Here is an 18,017-nt window from a genome sequence, read left to right as displayed (position 1 = left end):
CCTCCGTAGGATGTAAGGACATCACATTTAACAGAACGACTTGCTCCTTAAACTCATGTTTGTTTCATTGCAGAGAGGCGAAGCCAGGCCTTAGGCTGTAAGGCCCAACTTCAACCCAAATTAGCCCATTGGAAGCTTAAGAGTGCTAAAGCCGAGTGTACTAACAAGTCATTGGATCCCACCAATGAGAACTTCTGACATCGCTATATGATATTAGAAAAGTTTTTTTATAACTAGAGATACACTTTATCTAATATTATCATCTGCAAGTGGAAGGGGTTGGTCTGATCAGACAACCCGAATGCAACCTGCACCCCTGACAAACTGCTACATTTTGCAGAGAAGTAGCCATGCATTTCCTTTGCAGTGGGAATACAAGGATGACTTGAGTTCACCCAGAACTGAAGCATTTCTTGCAGAATGGCTTTCTGTTCTAGTTCGTAGAAGGGGGCATCCCTAGCATTATAAGACAACCTCTTTAGGATAGCTCTATTGGGTAATATGGACCTAATGTGGGGGGGTTGACTGAGAGTCCCCCTTTTTCAGCCAGAGCAGAGTGCCACTTCAACAAGCAGTTCTCATTTTAGAAGACAAGAGCATCCATGCATTATGCAAACAGCCCATTGATGCATAAGTATAGGTGATCACATGGAAATTGTAAACTTGGGCAGAAATGTTATGATATGTGGTCATGGACCTTCATTTTAAATCCCCACTAATTTAATGAATTGCCTTTATTGCTTATTTCTACAGTTTGGTTATGACTGGTTGAAGCCAGCAATAACCACTGCTATTTACTTTGTACTAACTCCAAACTGCAAAATACATGAATTGAAATACGTAGCAGCAGACGACTGCAGGCTATCTATTTATAGGATGTGGAAGGGAGGTTTTGCTAGCAAAGAGCCCGGGGGATATATATGGCAGAAGGTTTACTACTTTGACTTGATTACTTAATATGGGTCTGTTCAAGAATAAGATGGCATCTGTGCAATTATATACTTATACATGGCAGTTGTAAAGGTGGGAGTGAATAGAAGGAGGGAAGAGATGACTAAGAAAATCCCCCTTTACAGATAGGGGCTAACACAGCAGTCAGCTTTCTTGGTTTTTGTTAACCCTGGGATTGCCTCAATCCGCAAGACACTCTAAAGTATAGAATAAGTCAAGTTTACTTAGAGAGATATCCAAGAGTATCAACAAAGAGCTGGCTAGGCTGTACAGAAAGCATTGCACAGAGTTCAGATGCCAAGCAAGAGGAGAGAGAGCAAGTTGTGAGAGTAGGGAATTACAAACAGGAGAAAGAGGTTTTTCTTAGCTGCTCGGTTTGTTTTATTATACTCTCACACCTTTCATTCCTCCTCGTATCCAGATTGGTTCTTCAAGCACAAGGTTGAAATAGGACTCTTTGTCATACTCCTCTCTGTCAAGTATTATAAGGGTAATGTACTTCCTGTGGGGACACAAGACAAAGGGAAATGGATGTTTGCAGTCTCACACACATGCTTTAACATTGATCTAAGCCTGAAGGTTATTATGAGGTTATGAGTAGAGAAACAAGCACACCTCCAAGTAAGTATTTCGAGGGGCAAAAGACTACAAATTGAGCAAATAAATTCTTAAAATATGCAACCTCCTGAAATAAAGTGCATAATAAATCTACTTAAAGTGACTTGCCAAGGTAATAAGTTCCTTTACAACTAAAAGCCCCTTGTGGAAATACGTATGTGGACATGTGCATATAAGACAATGGATTGATTTAGCCATCCAAGTGTGGTAAGTCAAACATATTACTACGGTAGTTAGGGTTCAGCCTTAAAGCAGATCCCCCACCTTTCTTCTCACTCATCTCCACCAGACGAGGTTCCCCAATCTCAAGGAAGAAGGTCTTGTTTTTCTCATATTCCTCATCATCAATTATTTTCACTGATATGGTTTTGCTGCAAGAAGAGAGGAAAAAGGAAAGATTGAAGAGAAGAAGCATAGAACAAAAGAGAAGCAGAAAGTCAACTAGGCAAAAGTTTTCAGAATGCAGGGCTACGTAAAGGCAGGAATATAGAATAGGGACAGTCGAAAAACAAGATAAACAACTAGGAATCAGGAGCCTAAACTAAACCAGTGAAATATGACATTAATATTCTTTATAGAGTCCTTCAAAGTCCTGAAATGAAATGTTGTTTTATAGAATAACAAAAGGAAACATACAGTTCTTTTATGTAATAGAAGCAAAACATGTTAAATCAGAAGTTCTTAACCTAATTGGGACACAAAAAGTAGTATGATGTGGATAATGATAATGTCTGGAGTTAGGGCCATGTCTTAAGCACTGGCTCCTAACCTATAGAAACACTTTAAATTAGCTCAGTGGATGGACATCTCCACGATTGTACAGGCAAGGGTTAAAAAGCCAAATCGCTGGCATTATTTGTGTCCCTCATTAAAAAGGTTAAGTGCCCCTATGTTTCACAGATGCTTTGATTTTATGAGCAAACAGCCATAGAAAAACATTCACAGTGCACACTGTCAACTATAATTTCAGAGAGGTCTTCATCAGTAGGGTTCGAGCTTTCTTGAGAAGAGCTCCATCAAGTCATTATGGTTACAATGACAGTATAATCATCCTAAAAGAGTCTGTAACTGTATAGCAATTACATGTGTGCCCATATCACATTTATAAAGGCTAAAGCACAAAAGTGGAAGCCCAAAATGCTTTGTGATACACTATATATATAAAGTTGTAATCATAACCCACTAAAGCTAGCTTTATGAAATGTTCCAAATTATATTTAACCAAGACACTTGATTGACACAAAATTACCTGCTCATATGGTGGAAGGAACTTTTAGAACATTAAAATCTTGGAAGAGTGAATGCACCTTTAGCATGGTCAATGGATGTCAACAGCATCCTAGAATTTCAACAATGTATTCCATGATGGATTCTAATTAGAGATGAGCGAACCTACTCGGCCACACCCCTTTTTCGCCCGAGCGCCGCGATTTTCGAGTACTTCCGTACTCGGGCGAAAAGATTTGGGGGGCACCATGGGTGAGTGGGGGCTTGCAGCGGGGAGTGGGGGGTAGAGGGAGAGAGAGAGGGCTCCCTCCTGTTCCCCGCTGCTACCCCCCGCTCCGCCACGCCTCCCCCGCCCCCCAGCGCCCCACCGAATCTTTTCACCCGAGTACGGAAGTACTCGAAAATCGCGGTGCTCGATCGAGTAATTACTCGAAACGAGTAGGTTCGCTCATCTCTAATTCTAATACAACATTTTGCAGTGATTTGTCATTAAGGAACCACTTTATAAGACAATGTAGATCATATTACATCATGTTATGTCTTATGGAAGCACCAGGAGGTCTTAGGATATCTCTGGCCCATTGCTGCACCTTTAGTTCAGTTTTGCAAATAATATCACTCAATGCTGTCACTGAATAAACCAACAGAGTTTGTTTTTGTTAAATGCCTTCAAATAATTCTTGCTTAATACCAAACAGCAACCATATCCCAATTAGTAGCACAACATTTATGTTGTCGTTCCTTTATGAGGGTCTAGTTGGACATTCCTGAGGTTTACTCTCTTCCCATTCAATCCTTTTTATGGCTCCCTCTGCATTGGTGTCCCTACCAACTAAATCTGATCTTATAACATTCTCTTACTCTATGGGACTCTTATAATGGGGTTGTCTGCCCATTTTTTCACTGATGAAATACCAGGACTTGGTATCCTATGGAATGGTCATCAGTAGCTGACAGTGGTCTGCCGCATAGAGCTGGTCATGTGTTCTTTCTTCCGGCGGTGCAGAGAGTCGTCTGTACCTGCAGTACGGCCGTCCTATTGTGCAGCAAGACGGGCGCATCAGTGCCCGGATGCACCCGTGTGACTGAGCCCTCAGATTTGAGTACCCATGACAATGGGTAGAGTAAAGCAGGAATGAAAATGGATCCCCATCTAATGTTGGTTAACACCACCATATCCCCAAATCACCTGCAACAGGAGGGTTTGGTGCTTCTTTGCCCTTATCTTCTTTCCGTATCTGTTGGCGCCTGTTGAGAGGGAATCCCAGCACAGATGCCCACTACTCATACGGGCCTGACCAGATGCCCTTTAGCAGCCACATAGGTCTTTGTCTTATTTCCGCAATCACTGTATATTATTCTTAGAAATTATTACTACATACTATGATAGGAGCAAAAGCTCTGAAGGCCATCAACACAGAGAACGGCAATTTTCTCAAAAATCTAAAAACTACAATAATTAAGCACATTGGACTGATGGAATCTATAGTCCAATCCATGCTGTTCCTGTTGGCTTTTTCTACTTGGCAACAGAACAATAAGTGAAGCTACAGCTGGGAGGATTGAAAGAAACAAATTGAACTGGCAGCATTTCTCCGGATAATACACAAAACTAGCAATTTAAGGCATTAAAGTGGCTAATTATTTTGTTATTGCCCATTATGTTTCAAACATCACGTACATCAGGCACCCTTCCCTAATACAGTTGTAGCCAATAAACAACCCACTATGTTATCATTTAAAAAGGAGAAGCGGGAGGGGCAAAAGGTCTTTTTGTTCTGATTTTGATCCTTAACTCCAGACAGCAGCTATAGTTCCGCAGTAATTAACCAGATTATGTTCCAATAAACTCACAAGTCTGAATGTGTAATCACTGTGTTATGGTACTGTCACCGTTTTTGCCATTATCATCACACTCCAATCAAAAGACGCTTGCTAAGCACATCCACAAGTATATCCACTGAGGAAATGGCTGGTAAAAGCAAGAGAAGCCTTTAGTGGGTTTAATTTATTTGACGATACCTCAGAGTCCTGCATCAAGAACATCCATAAAGTATCCAAAAAGTGCCTCAGGGTTTACACCGGGCTTATTATCGATAATACCAAAATTACCAAAAGGGCAAGAAGCACCCGGGTTAAATACTCTCATTAAAATGGAACTATTCTTGAAGTAAATTATAATATTAAGTGGCAAAGGAGTTGAAAATACAAATACCTGCCTAGCAAACCTGGGAGCGCTGAGCTACACATAATATACATCATTCAGTGCTGCTGCAATCTGTTGTATACTGGGCTTTATAGAGCTCTCTTAAATAGCTAATAGCTATATAAGATATCAAGAAGGTCACTACTGCAGACTAATGACTCTGCCTATATAATATCACCAGGTCTGTATCTTTGAGGTAAAAGAAACGTAGAACTCCCCCCCCCCCCCCCCCACATGTTTTGCCAACATAGTTGCATCCTAAGGGGTCTGAGGTTACTAGTAATCTAGAGGCGCCTTCAGAGGTCTAGGGTTATGAATAGAGATGAGCGAGCATACTCGCTAAGGCAAACTACTCGAGTGAGTAGTGCCTTATGTGAGTATCTGCCCACTCGTCTCTAAAGATTCGGGTGTCGGCAGAGGAGAGTGGTGAGTTGTGGGAGTGAGCAGGGGGGAGAGAGTGAGAGAGAGATCTCCCCACCGTTCCTCCCCGCCCCTCTTTAGAGACGAGCAGGCAGGTACTCGAATAAGGCACTACTCACTCGAGTAGTTTGCCTTAGCGAGTATGCTTGCTCATCTCTAGTTATGAGTAATGTAGTGGCATCCTCAAGAGTCTGGGATTACTAGTAATGGAGTGTTGTCCTCATGGGTCTGGGGTTACTACGCAGGTGTTTGTATTTTTAATTCCTATATCTCTTAGTATTTTAATTTAGCTCAATAAAAGTTAGATTTTAATGAAGGTTTTCAACTGGGGTGTCCTTGCCCTTTGGGCAATTTTGGTATTAATTACTGCATCAAGAACAGGCTTCTTTATTATTACATTAGTATAAACTTTATGTCTATGCAAGAAATTTAGAGCTTTGTTTCAGAAAAAGTAAAATGATTTAGAATTAAAGAGATTTTTGAACTCTAAACTATTGATGAGCTATCCTCAGGTTTGTTCTTCCATAGCTGATTGGTGGGACATGCAGAGCCAATATGTTGCCAGAAACACACAGCTCTATAAACATGGCAGAGGCCCAGGATGGGATGCAACTAGAGTTGCCACTGAAGTAAATGAGACTCAGAACCTCACCTATAAACTATTAATGACCAATTCCAAGGATTGGTCATCAATAGCTAGATGTTGGAAAACCTCTTTAATCAAGACAGGATGGTATTACACATGGTAATAAAAGGTGGACATTCACTTTTAGCCTTACTGCAACCTCAACAATAGCATTTTACTGGAGTTGATAAAGTTGACCATCATGATACGATATCACGATCACATCCTTTGCCCTCAGATACTAATTTCCATTTGTGAATGGTTGATGAATTCTGAATAATACTGTTATTGAAACCTTGAGCAAATCCTACTGTCAAGGATTGGTTTTAAGACAAAAATACATGTTTTTCCTCAAAATCACTGATACTACATGTAATCGAAGGCAAGAAGCTTTACTCTCCTGCTTAATCCATATGCTGCTCATCTCTTATATAATATCCTTTGAATATCTTCCTATGAAAAGAGTGTCTTGTCCTTCAGGCTTAACGTGAATTCATCTACATTCTGAGCAGCCACTTAAAGTTCGGCAAACAAAGCACAGCTATGAATATGTATAGTGATGGCCATTATTTACTTCTGCGGCTAATTTAATGAATACAAATAGATGAATAGGTAAGAAGCAAATGACGTTTGTGAGACGAGCTGGCAAAGTAGCTTTCAGTAAATTTATAAGCAATGATAACTAAAATTGGAGTGTACGAAAGAGCACATCCTGGCACAGGCCACCAGCATCTGACAGGGTTAGGAGAACCGTACATCATCTCAAAACCATTAGCAGCAAGATCAATGACATCTCTAGCAATATGCATTACTTTGTTTACGGATTTCATTCTTTAGGCATAAGATCTGCTATTCTTGGCTACTATAATTAGTCAAAATATCTCAATCCATCCTTAGTAGGAGCAGCAGCGGCACGCTATGCGTGCAAAGCAAACAAACTAATTACAGTTGATTTTTAGAACATATCTTCCATTTATAAAGAAGATAAATAGTCATCGTTCAAGGAGTATATGGAAAAAATGGAAAGCCCTATCTATTAACAAGTGTAATCCGATGATGGCTTTTTCTTGTCCTTCAAGCCTGCTGATCGGCTTTATCCAATTCATCAAACTAAAGGTAATACGTTGGTCTATAATGAAGACATGAAGGGCGATTTAGTTACTAGGCCTTCAAATTAGGTGTTTTTCAGGGTTAGACAACCACTTTACATTTCTTAACTGATTCCATATGGCTGGACATTAACAAAGTTAGTCAATATCAATTATAAAAAGAGAAGAGATTCCCAATGACATGAAACAGTTTCAGGGCAGAGGTGAAAGTATTAACGTGATTCCATCTTGAAAAATCGAGGCCATTTTCAATGTAATCTACAATATATTTAGGTTGAGCTGTAGTTTACATGAGTAAGTATTCATCATAGATAAATCAAAATAGATTATATGATAATTTAAGAAATTGCACAAGTGTGGGTTCTGAAGAACATTTATTACATTAATGTCCATAAAATAACAGCGGGTGGGGGTTATTTAGGCCAGAATTTCCTACACCGACCTTAATCTGAAGCCCACTGGAGGAACATATCTCAAATGTTTAAAAAGGCATATGCCTATTAATCTTGGACCATCTGTACACTGCAAATTGTGGCTATGAGCTGATGGATAGCTAAAAAGTCCCATAAATTTGCATAAGTAATAACATAAGTATGGGTAGCATCTAATCCACACTGGTGGTTGCAATACTTAGTGCTGTGCATAAAGCTCTTGACATACTTATCTTCATCTACATGTGATCCGATGTCTGAAGAAGACTTATGAGAGAACCAAATGTCTCAACCTCTATGGATTGCCTTTGAAGCAACCCTTCGGTTTCAGGACCAGATTCTATCCCAATAGGGAAGGTATGTTAACTACAGCAGTTTTTCTCTGCTGCCCTCCAATCCATTGGTTCTGAGACCAATTTATGGCCATTCAAGATGGCCAAAGCAATCCTTAGATTACTTAGTCTCTACAGTGCATTGTTAGTGTTAGACTACTAATGCACTATACATGTTATCTGATTGGTCAAAGCTGCTCATGTGATCAGCACAGGCCAATCAGAGAGTAGTGCACAGTGTGCATAAGGTAGTTAGAAAATTGTTGCATCCGTCTTGGAAAACAAAGACTGAAAGCAGCGGATCAGAGGGTGGCAGAGAAGAACAACTGGCAGGTAATATGTTCCCTTCCCTCCCCCTCCTGTCCCAGACAGAACTTTGTCCTGAAACCGTAGGGTCACTTTATTAAATTATATGTTTTTGAGCAGATAAATAATTAACCCTTTCTAATCCACTGTCTGACGTCTAAAGACATTCTAATTGAAGGCTGTACAGCTCTGATGTCAGAAGACATCTGGCAGGGTATTCTTACTGTAGATTACTGTCCGCTCTGTTATCGGGGGCCTCTCCAGCATGTCCCATACTGCAGTACTGGCTCTAGCCAGTAGATGGCGCCATTGTATAATGGAAGAAAGAGAAAGCCCCCTAGGAAACCCTGAATCTAAAATTGGATTGCAAAGGGTTTATGAGTGCTTGGTTATATATTACAATGGTGGGACACAGCATAAATCCCCCCCAATTTTGTTTGCTTTCGTATGGTCAAATCCTACATGGAATGTACTGTACACTTTTAGACACCCTCAGGCTGCCTTCACATAGGCAGTAAATGCTGCGGTAAATCTGTGGCTCACAGATTTCTTTTTTCTGCTGCGGAAAGGCATGAAATGTGGAAAATGCTGCAGTTTTGAAATCCAACGCATGTCTATATCTGCTGCGGATTTTCTCCATAGAGATCAAAGGATAACATAAAAACTGCATCAGATTTTACAAATAGAGTAATGTTGTGGTTTTTGCCGCTTTTCCGCTGAGGAAATGCACTGAATCTACTTGAAAATCTGCATTAGTTGAGGTTTGAAAATAAAGTTTTGAACTCAAGTGCTGGAACTCCCACTGCCATGTGACAAGAACGCAACGCATTCCGCACCGGAAAATTCGAATACAAAAACGCAACTACATATGCAAAATCCAAACCATAAAACGCAGCCAATTCTGCAAGGCTCGTTAACGCTGGCCATCTGCAGAAGTGCAACAGAATTTCTGCAGCTCAGACATCCTGTGCGAAAGTAACCTTATATAAGACATTTTTAATAGTGAACACCCTTTAGACATTAGAAATATTAGTATTATTTAGCTTAGGGGGGTGATGGCCTTCCGGCAACCTAATCGGTGTGTGCTGGAACATTAATGGTCAATCTTTTTATACTAGGCCTGTAACCAAAATAGGAGGTATCTAATGTGTCTACAGAAAGGAAGATTTCATTTTCATCGTTACTACAGCACAGATATTAAGACTACAGAACTCAGGCTGTTGTAATAGTCAACCTGTTAAATCAATTTTGCGATGGGACTGCTATAAATTACAGTAATGAATTATTATACCAAACTGGCCAGTTTATAAATTGTATTGACATTCGTGAAGACTTATGGAGACTGATGAATAAATATACAAGGGTGAGAGCCATAAACTGGAGGAAAAATACACAGGTGCTTTGTACTGATTAATTCCCATAACTCGTTTAAAGATATTGACAAGGTACAAGTACTTCCGATAATTACATGTCACTGCTGAAAACGCATATGGCAGTTTGTCATGCAGATTTACATCCATATATTGGAGCCAATAATATGGTCCATTGACTGAAAGTTATATAGATGATGTACATATGTAAGGCCAAGGCTATACGATTCCTAGATATACCTTGCATCCTGTAATTTGTCACAATAGGAGTTCAGACTGATTTGCATTTTTTCCCTGTATGGGTTTATTGACATGGGGGATATTTCCACGCGAGTTTCGTCCCATTGGGATATGGATGTAACACTCATGGAAACAGAACACATTGTGTTCATGCGCATGAGCAATTTTTAACTTGGACCGATGGTCTGAGTTTGATAAATCACAGCATATCGTATTCTTGGGTGAGTCTCGCATAAGAAAAGGGCATGTAATGTAACTGAATCTCGGGCACAACACGCTATTGGCCATTTGTATGTGGCCTATTGCTTTCTTCCTTCACATGTATGGCATTTTGTGCCCTTAAATATTTATGTAAATATACCCAGTAACTTTCCATATGGTACATACATTTTTAGTCTTTTACATTCGCTGTATAAGTGAATGAAAACGACTGAACGATCGGTATTTAAACTGAATGATAAGTGAATGAACCAACAATGATTTTTATGTCTGGATAAAATGAATGACTAATGAAAAAAGAACGATTCTCATTCGTCGTTCAGTCATTGGCTCGCGTTTAGACCAAATGTTTATTTATTATTCACTTTCGCTGGTTTGAATGATTTTTTTTAACGGCACTCGTTCCGTCTAAAAGCCCCTTAGACTTTCACTTCTCAAGTCCTCCAATTATCTGCTGCTTATGACATTTCCTTTACCCCTTCTGCGTGACTGTACAAGAATGACCCACTGCCAAGAATAGTCTTCCTTGCCAAATCAACTCTCACACTGCTTCTTTTGGATGGCAGTTCATGGAAAGTAAAGAGAAGCAGAGCCATTGATTCTTTATACTGAGATCTATATTCTCCAATCTCCATCATATTTTGCCCACTGTGATCTCTGTAGTGAGATCAACAAGCAGTATAATGCCTTGTCAGATTCACTCAAAATAATAGCCAAGTGAAGCCGGAAGAGCATTGTACTCGCAACTGGTGAGGGTCTTACCTGACACCCCCTTACCGATAACATCTAAAGGACATGTTAGTAGATGCCCGGAGGCATACATAACCTTTAGAATGAAAACCAATACTTTGCTCATTGCACAATATTTTTCTCATTCATTACATGTACTCTCTAAAACACGCATGCAGTCTATGCAGACCTGGAGCTACTGTACATGTGGCCTTGGTAAGCACAAACAGACAATTGAAGGCAGTCACAGTGATTTTTCAGGCTAGGTTAAAAGGATAAAGACCCAAAGATAGGAGCTTGGGCTACTAGAGGTTCTTTCAGTGTTGCATCTAAGGCAACATACTCTTCCATAAAGATCCATTGAGTCACATTCACTACACCCATCTACATCACCATACACATTGCAGTGTGATATAAAGCTCTGACTATGCCAGACTGTGAGGTTCCTGCAGTAAGATTATTGTTTTAAAGGGAACTTTTCATTACTCTTGACAACCCTAAACCCCTTTAACTGCTATAAATGTCAGCTAGAGAGACATTTCAGAACATAACCATATACAAGCTCATGTAACAGCACTAATAAAGCATTTCTTAGAAAAAGAGCTTTCAACAACTTTTGTGGAATATGCAAATTAAATCAATCCTCCGGTTTTGGTACACAATTCTGTTTCGGGACCAAAGGGCTTAGGGGTATATTACCTGCTGCCCTTCTGTTCTGCCACTCCTGTTCTTGCCCATTCAAGATGGCTGATGCGATCTTCAGACTACCTAATCCTCACAGTGCATTGGTAGCATTAGATTACTGATGCACTATACCTGCTTTCTGGTTGGCCAGAGCTGCTAATGTGATCATTGCTGGCCAACCAAAGAGCAGTGCACAGTGTGCATTAGGTAGTTAGAAAATTGCTGAAGCCATCTTGGACAGCCAAATACAGGAACCAAAAGTGGCGGACAAGAGGGGCAGCAGAGAATAACAGCTGCAGGTAAGATATCCTCCTCCTCTCCTTTCCAATGAGAAAATTCTGTCCCAAAATTGGAGGGTCGCTTCAATCCCCCAAGTGCACATTTGTTCAGCAGACAAGTGTCCTGCGATCTCAGTGACAACCCCTCCCATCTAAGATAGACTGATAACTCTTTGTAAAGAACAGTTGATGATGTAGGATGCATCAGAGATGTCAATATATGGCCTATATAGTAGTTTGGGGTCATGAAAATTGATCGTATGGTCCCTTTAAATGGATTTTCCTACTTGGAACATACATCCCCAATAATAAAATTACACATCTATGTAGAAAGCTTATTAAGATAATATCATTCATATAGCACACAGTACTTTTCTTTTAGGCCAGTATCACATGTGCATTGGAACCTCTGGTTGGAGGTTCCACAGATCCGGCTCAAAATACCAGAAGAAAAACTACTGCATGAAGCCCTTTTTCTTCCATCCAAGAACCAGACAGTTGAACGGAAACCGAACGGGCCTCATTATAGTCAATGGGGTCTGTTCGGCGCTGTCCGGTTCTGTCCTGAGATGGAGCCGTTCGGCCACAGGGATTTCCCTTTCCTGCTCTTCGAATGGAGCATGAAAGCAGAACCCAAGGCCAGGCGTGAAAGTAGCCTTAGTTATAGAAGTAAGGATTAAGTGAAGATTTATAAAACCTGTCAGCCACTTGTACCCACATCTATCCCCAATTTTATGTCTTCTATTGTTACCATATCAATGCAGGAAAAAACCCACTTATTTTAATGAACTTTCTTTCATAACTTTAACGTTTAGCTTTTGCAACAATCACAGTGTATTGAAAACAGTATTCTATTGCAGATGTAAGGAGTCATGAATGAATACATGAGTCACTGTGAAAAGCTCGCAGTGTCAGCCCATATTCCGGTATAATGCCAACCTCCTTTTCCTTTGCAGCTGCAAACTGTTCAAGGCACGCTGTATACGGAGCATAGGATGTAAATACCATCAAAATGCCCTGGGTGCATCATCCAACAGGACACAGACATTCACATCTGCAGCTGGTGGAGACGAGGCTTCAATTCCATCTGGCAAAGTTACTCTTCCTGTTCTCAGCTAAACTTTTGCCAGTCAGTCTGCTTCATTTCACCACCAGGCTTAGCCTGAAGGTTCATATGTTATATTGATAGGTTTGCATGTGCCAGTCAAAGCCTTTTCCAGTTGCAGGAGTCACTTCTGGTTGAACAATAATATCTTTTCTCAGGATCGGCCAGGAAACTATGAACCAGCAAAGTGAATGCCTTTGACAATAAGGTAAACACATACATTTCTACTCAATGTTATGCAGGGGAATAAGGTCCTCATACACAGATGGCATGTTGGTTTTTGTACACGTCGGTGTTATTTGGTACATTCTTTCTAGTGTATTTCTGTTGCATTAATGCATTGCAAATAAAAAATATTTTAGGGCGTATGTATAAAATGAATGCATGGGCTACACCTTAGATTGACCTAGATAATCCCAATGTACCCAATAAGATGAGCTGTTGTTGTGATACTCTTGGGAATCACAAAAATAGCACATAATATATTGGATGTAGATATTGGCATAATATATTGTGCATATAGTATAAAAATATTGTACCTGGAATCTTGGAAACTGCCATATAGTATATTCAATATATTGTAAAGCGCACTTTGGATACTGTAAGTAGAACGGACCGAAAGTGACAGTGGGGAGTAGAAAGGACCAAAGGTTACAGTGGGGAGTAGAAAGGACCGAAGGTGACAGTGGGGAATAGAAGAGACTGAAGAGACAGTGGGGAGTAGAAAGGACCAAAAGTGACAGTGGGGAGTAGAAAGGACTGAAAGTGACAGTGGGGAGTAGAATGGACTGAAGGGACAGTGGGGAGTAGAAAGGACGAAAAGTGACAGTGGGGAGTAGAAAGGACCGAAAGTGACAGTGGGGAGTAGAATGGACTGAAGGGACAGTGGGGAGTAGAAAGGACCAAAAGTGACAGTGGGAAGTAGAATGGTCTGTCGATATCCTCTACTGCCAATGTTATTATTTCTATTGAATTCTACAATGACAATAAGAACTCAAGAATATTAATCTTGAACAGGTCAGATACAGGCGGTCTGCGTTCCTGACCTCAATTTCTCAAAGTGTTCACATCAGTATTTTGCTATAATTATTTTTTATGTCACTTACAGATATTGGATTTCCCAGGTGCCCTTAATTGTTTTATACAAATTGAAAGCAGTATACTGACATACAATTTTGCTTGACATGAAAATGTGCAAAATTGTCCTATTGATCCTGAAGCCAGGTAAAGGTTGTATCTACAGAAGCACTAGATGGTGTCCCTTGCCATTCAGCTACATTAATAATTGTCATCCTAAAAAAAGAATAAATGTTCGGACAGTCAATGAGTTGCCTATAAAAGAAATTACTGATGTTTTATATTGCTACAGTCATTCAAGGTTTATGAAGTATCTACATGGCCATATTCACCCGTCAGACACCCTCTTCTCCCCCATCTAATGTTGCCACAATCATGTGCCATTTATCGCACATGCGACCAACCAGTCATCCACTGGCCTTAGCGGTCATGCACCATTCATGCACAGATGCCTGCTGAGGCCAGCAATTGGCTGAGCAGTCAATAAATAGCATGTGATCGCTGCAGCTATGTCTGGGTTTGGACTGGTCGCAGTTGGCATAGAAGGCCATTGGATAGGATGCTATGGCTTGCCCCTTCCCCCCAACATCCCTGTTTCTAATATGGTGGCTCAGTGGTTAAACTGTTGCCTTGCAGCGCTAGGATCCTGGGTTCAAATCCCACCAAGAACAACGTCCGCATGAGGCTCGTATATTCTCTCTATGTTTGCGTGGGATTTCTTCTGGAACACCAATTTCCTCCCATGCTCAAAAGAGACCCCAATATCAAGTCATGTAGGGTGAATTTTGCTCTGTAATTTTTTTTTAATCTTGGAAAACCCATTCCAATGAAGAAACCGTCCATGAGTGTCATTTTTTAGGTTCTATTCTGGAATTATGATACAAACTGACCACAAATGACCATTGCCAGCTTTTTCTTCTACATTATAATCTATTTCAGGACCTGGCAAGGCTTAATGGCATGTGCTACAGTGGGACAGGAAGCCATGATATCTTCTCTTAAACATCTCGCCTCGAGAGATCTTCTACATGCATAATTATGACTATTATGGATTAATAATTTATTTTGCTTAGGTTAAGAATCCTAAAGAACAAAAGTTCCATCCAGTTTGAAGAAACACAGTAATCCTCAACGTCTAAAACAAGAAATGTGCCATTCGCTTTTCTTCTAAATGTAGGCTAATATTTTACTTCACGCATCATTAATTACTCCGTTTGATTTGCAACAAGGAATACAAACATTTGACATTAGCCAGATGTCATTCTAAATGTAGAAATTACATTGTTCTCAGAACAGTCAGCTGACATCATTGGTCAGACCCGCTATGTTTTATGTGCATTGTCTGAGGTGACCTCATTGAGAACTTTCCACAGCTCAAGCCAAAAAGATCACATCAATTGCAGAACAATAAATCATAGTAAGACAGATTCTCAGCATACATCTGAAGGATATAGGTCTGCTCAAATTTCTCTTTTAAAGGAAGGTAAATAAAACCAGTCTCCCATATGAAAACTAGGTTTTCTTTCCACAATTAAAGGGGTTGTTAGAGTTAGAAAAGCATGGCTGCTTTATTTCAAACACAGTGCCACCCTTGTCCATAGTGTCCTGTGTGGTATTGCAGCTCAGCTCCATTGAAGTGAATGTGAGTTGCAACACCAAACACAACCCAAGGACAGGAGCAGCGCTGTGTCGGAAGGAAAGCAGTCATGTTTTTCTAACCATGGACAATCCCTTTAAATATTAATTTACTGTGTTAAAAGAGGCAAAATATAACATGTTTTTAATAGGAATCATTTTTAAAAAATGTTCCTGCATCTAGATATTGCTGTTACATCCTTGTTATGGTGCCCCTGGTGTTCTTTTGATTTCCTCCGAGAACATGAAGCTATTGTGCCCAGTTTTTAAAAAAAGTGAGAAAAAGTCTCTTCTAGTGGGCTGATAGATACAAGCTTTCTTGTCCTGCAAATTTCTAATTAAAAGACAAAATAGTGCTCTACAGTGCAAATGGTAGCAGAGAAATGCAAAGAATAATGGTACCATAGGTAGTAGTGCACCTACACAACATGATGAGGAACCTGTTAAATGATCAGCTGCCTCCCGGACCTCTTTACAGCCAGTATCAAGTACGGGTACCTCCTGTCTCAACACTCCATAATCCCCCTTCTTCTACTACATGCCCTGCCTAATGGTAGGAATCATCTCGTCACCTGTCTATAAGGAAATCTATTGAGATGACCTCTACTACTAAATGCCTTACAGCACTTACTGAGCATTAACAGATATGTGAGTACAGACCTTTCTTTCCCTTCATTGTGCTTTATTTCAGAGAAAATGTAGTTTATTTCTTTATGCAAATTACTTCCCAAGTGCCCCAGCGAGTGCTCCATGTCCCAGCGCCTTTTCCTTAGAAAGAGTATCTCCCCTGATTGACTATGTTCCATTGAAATTTTGTGCATGCGCCTTCTGTTGACGGTCCAGCGCATGTGCAGTACATTTCCTACTACCGGGCTCAACAAAACTTACAATGATGTGGTCTAAGAGTGCCCCATTGATCAAAGACAAGAGGTAAGTGGTGGGCAGCATTTAGCAGCGGGAACCGGAACACTTGGGCCTGAGACGGACCTTGGGGCATTTGCAACCGAAGCACTAGCAACAGAAAGAAAAGGTAAGTGGCCACACATCTTTAAATGCCTAAGGAAGTACTGTGAGGTGTTTAGTAGTCATACTTTTCCTGAAAGACTCCCTTTAATACATGCCTTTAGATATTGGTTGGATTTGAATAAGTGTAGAGACAACCCAACAAGGAAGCCCTCCAGTTGCATCCGACAGAAGCCCATATCACCAGGTAATGAAGATTGAATGGAGCGATGATGGGATAGTGAACACTTACTACAACTAATAAGACAGCACATTAAGACGGTTGTACTAGACAAAGAGGAAAAAGGCTTGATGCTAGTCTCGCTACCGGTCTGTAGTGCCACTACACCCCATTCATATTGCTAGTGAGAAATGCTTTCAAGTAGAAGTTGCCAGCAAAGCAAGCATCAGATGTTCCTTAGTCATGGCCGGATGCTGTTGGAACCTCAGGCGAGGATTTTAATGGATCTTTGCCCTTCTAGACAAAAGAATAGGTCTGCTTTATCAATATCTATAAATGTGTTCTGTGCTACTTCCTAAGTGTAAGACAGCGTTCCAAATATCCTTGGAGGCTCCTTTCTTTATGAGATTTTCAGTGACACAATAATGTGGACGATTCAGCGATTGCAAGGCATTAATATTGATGTGTACAATAGGCAGCATCAGCACAGAGAAATGTTAATATAGCTGCATGAAGAGTGAGGATTTCATTCACACTTACCTCAAAACAGGTTTTTGCTCTCATTAGTTATTCATTAAGAAGTGCCTGAGGTTATAGATTTTAATAGGGTTTCTACTGATAAACGTGAGCCCCATAGTTGGCGGGAGCACATGGCGGTACCTTTCCTTTATATACTAATCTTTGTAGAAATTGTTCTGTTCTTGTAGAGCAGCCAAGGCAAACTCCTGCTTCCCCGCTGTGGCCCAACTGCTATCGCTTCAGGTGTGCTTCAAGTGAAGCCACTTGAAATAAGGTATTAGCGAGCCTCATAAACAGCAATTCCGTATTATACTATCATCATTGGGAATGCTACTTTCAGCCATAGAGGCTTTGAGTAATCAGCTGAAGGGCTGAGAGCAAATTTACCAGCACTTTGCCCCTGTTCTCCAGTTTTGTTTGTAGAGGAGAGTTTGAAATATCAGTTTCCTTGATATTTTATTTAGTGTGGCGCCACAGAGGTCCGATGCTGGAGAGATTCATGTTTTACTAATAAGGGTGGTTTCACATGTGCTTTTGAGGGTTACGGCTTCTTGATTCATTCAGGGAGCAATGGAAAATCCCTTGGCTGAATGGCTCCGTATTAGGATGGAACCCAACAGTGCCAAATGGACCGCATTGACTAGAATGAGGTCCGTCCACTGCCGAGCTTTTAGCTGGAAGAAAAAGTGCTGCATGCGTTTACACTGTATGATTATCGTTTATTTTAGCTTGTTTGTACCATATGTTTAATCA

At 40.5% G+C, this 18,017-nt stretch overlaps 1 protein-coding gene across 2 annotated transcripts in view; it reads right to left on the bottom strand.

Moving 5' to 3' along the window:
• The window catches only part of SLC8A1 (solute carrier family 8 member A1), a 333,579-nt gene that overhangs the window by 109,471 nt on the left and 206,091 nt on the right, over window positions 1-18,017 (bottom strand). The window contains exon 3 of one of the 2 annotated variants that reach the window (XM_066595820.1): window positions 1,834-1,940. In XM_066595820.1, the coding sequence (XP_066451917.1) occupies window positions 1,834-1,940 (107 nt within the window). Of the gene's footprint in view, window positions 1-1,349; window positions 1,454-1,833; window positions 1,941-18,017 lie in introns of both variants that reach the window. The other variant, XM_066595821.1, reaches the window with a different exon arrangement.

The sequence above is a fragment of the Eleutherodactylus coqui genome, chromosome 3, assembly GCF_035609145.1.
Source record: "Eleutherodactylus coqui strain aEleCoq1 chromosome 3, aEleCoq1.hap1, whole genome shotgun sequence".
Lineage (NCBI taxonomy): Eukaryota > Metazoa > Chordata > Amphibia > Anura > Eleutherodactylidae > Eleutherodactylus > Eleutherodactylus coqui.
The sequence above is the reverse complement of the archived record's forward strand: the minus strand, read 5'-3'. Positions and strand labels throughout refer to the sequence as shown.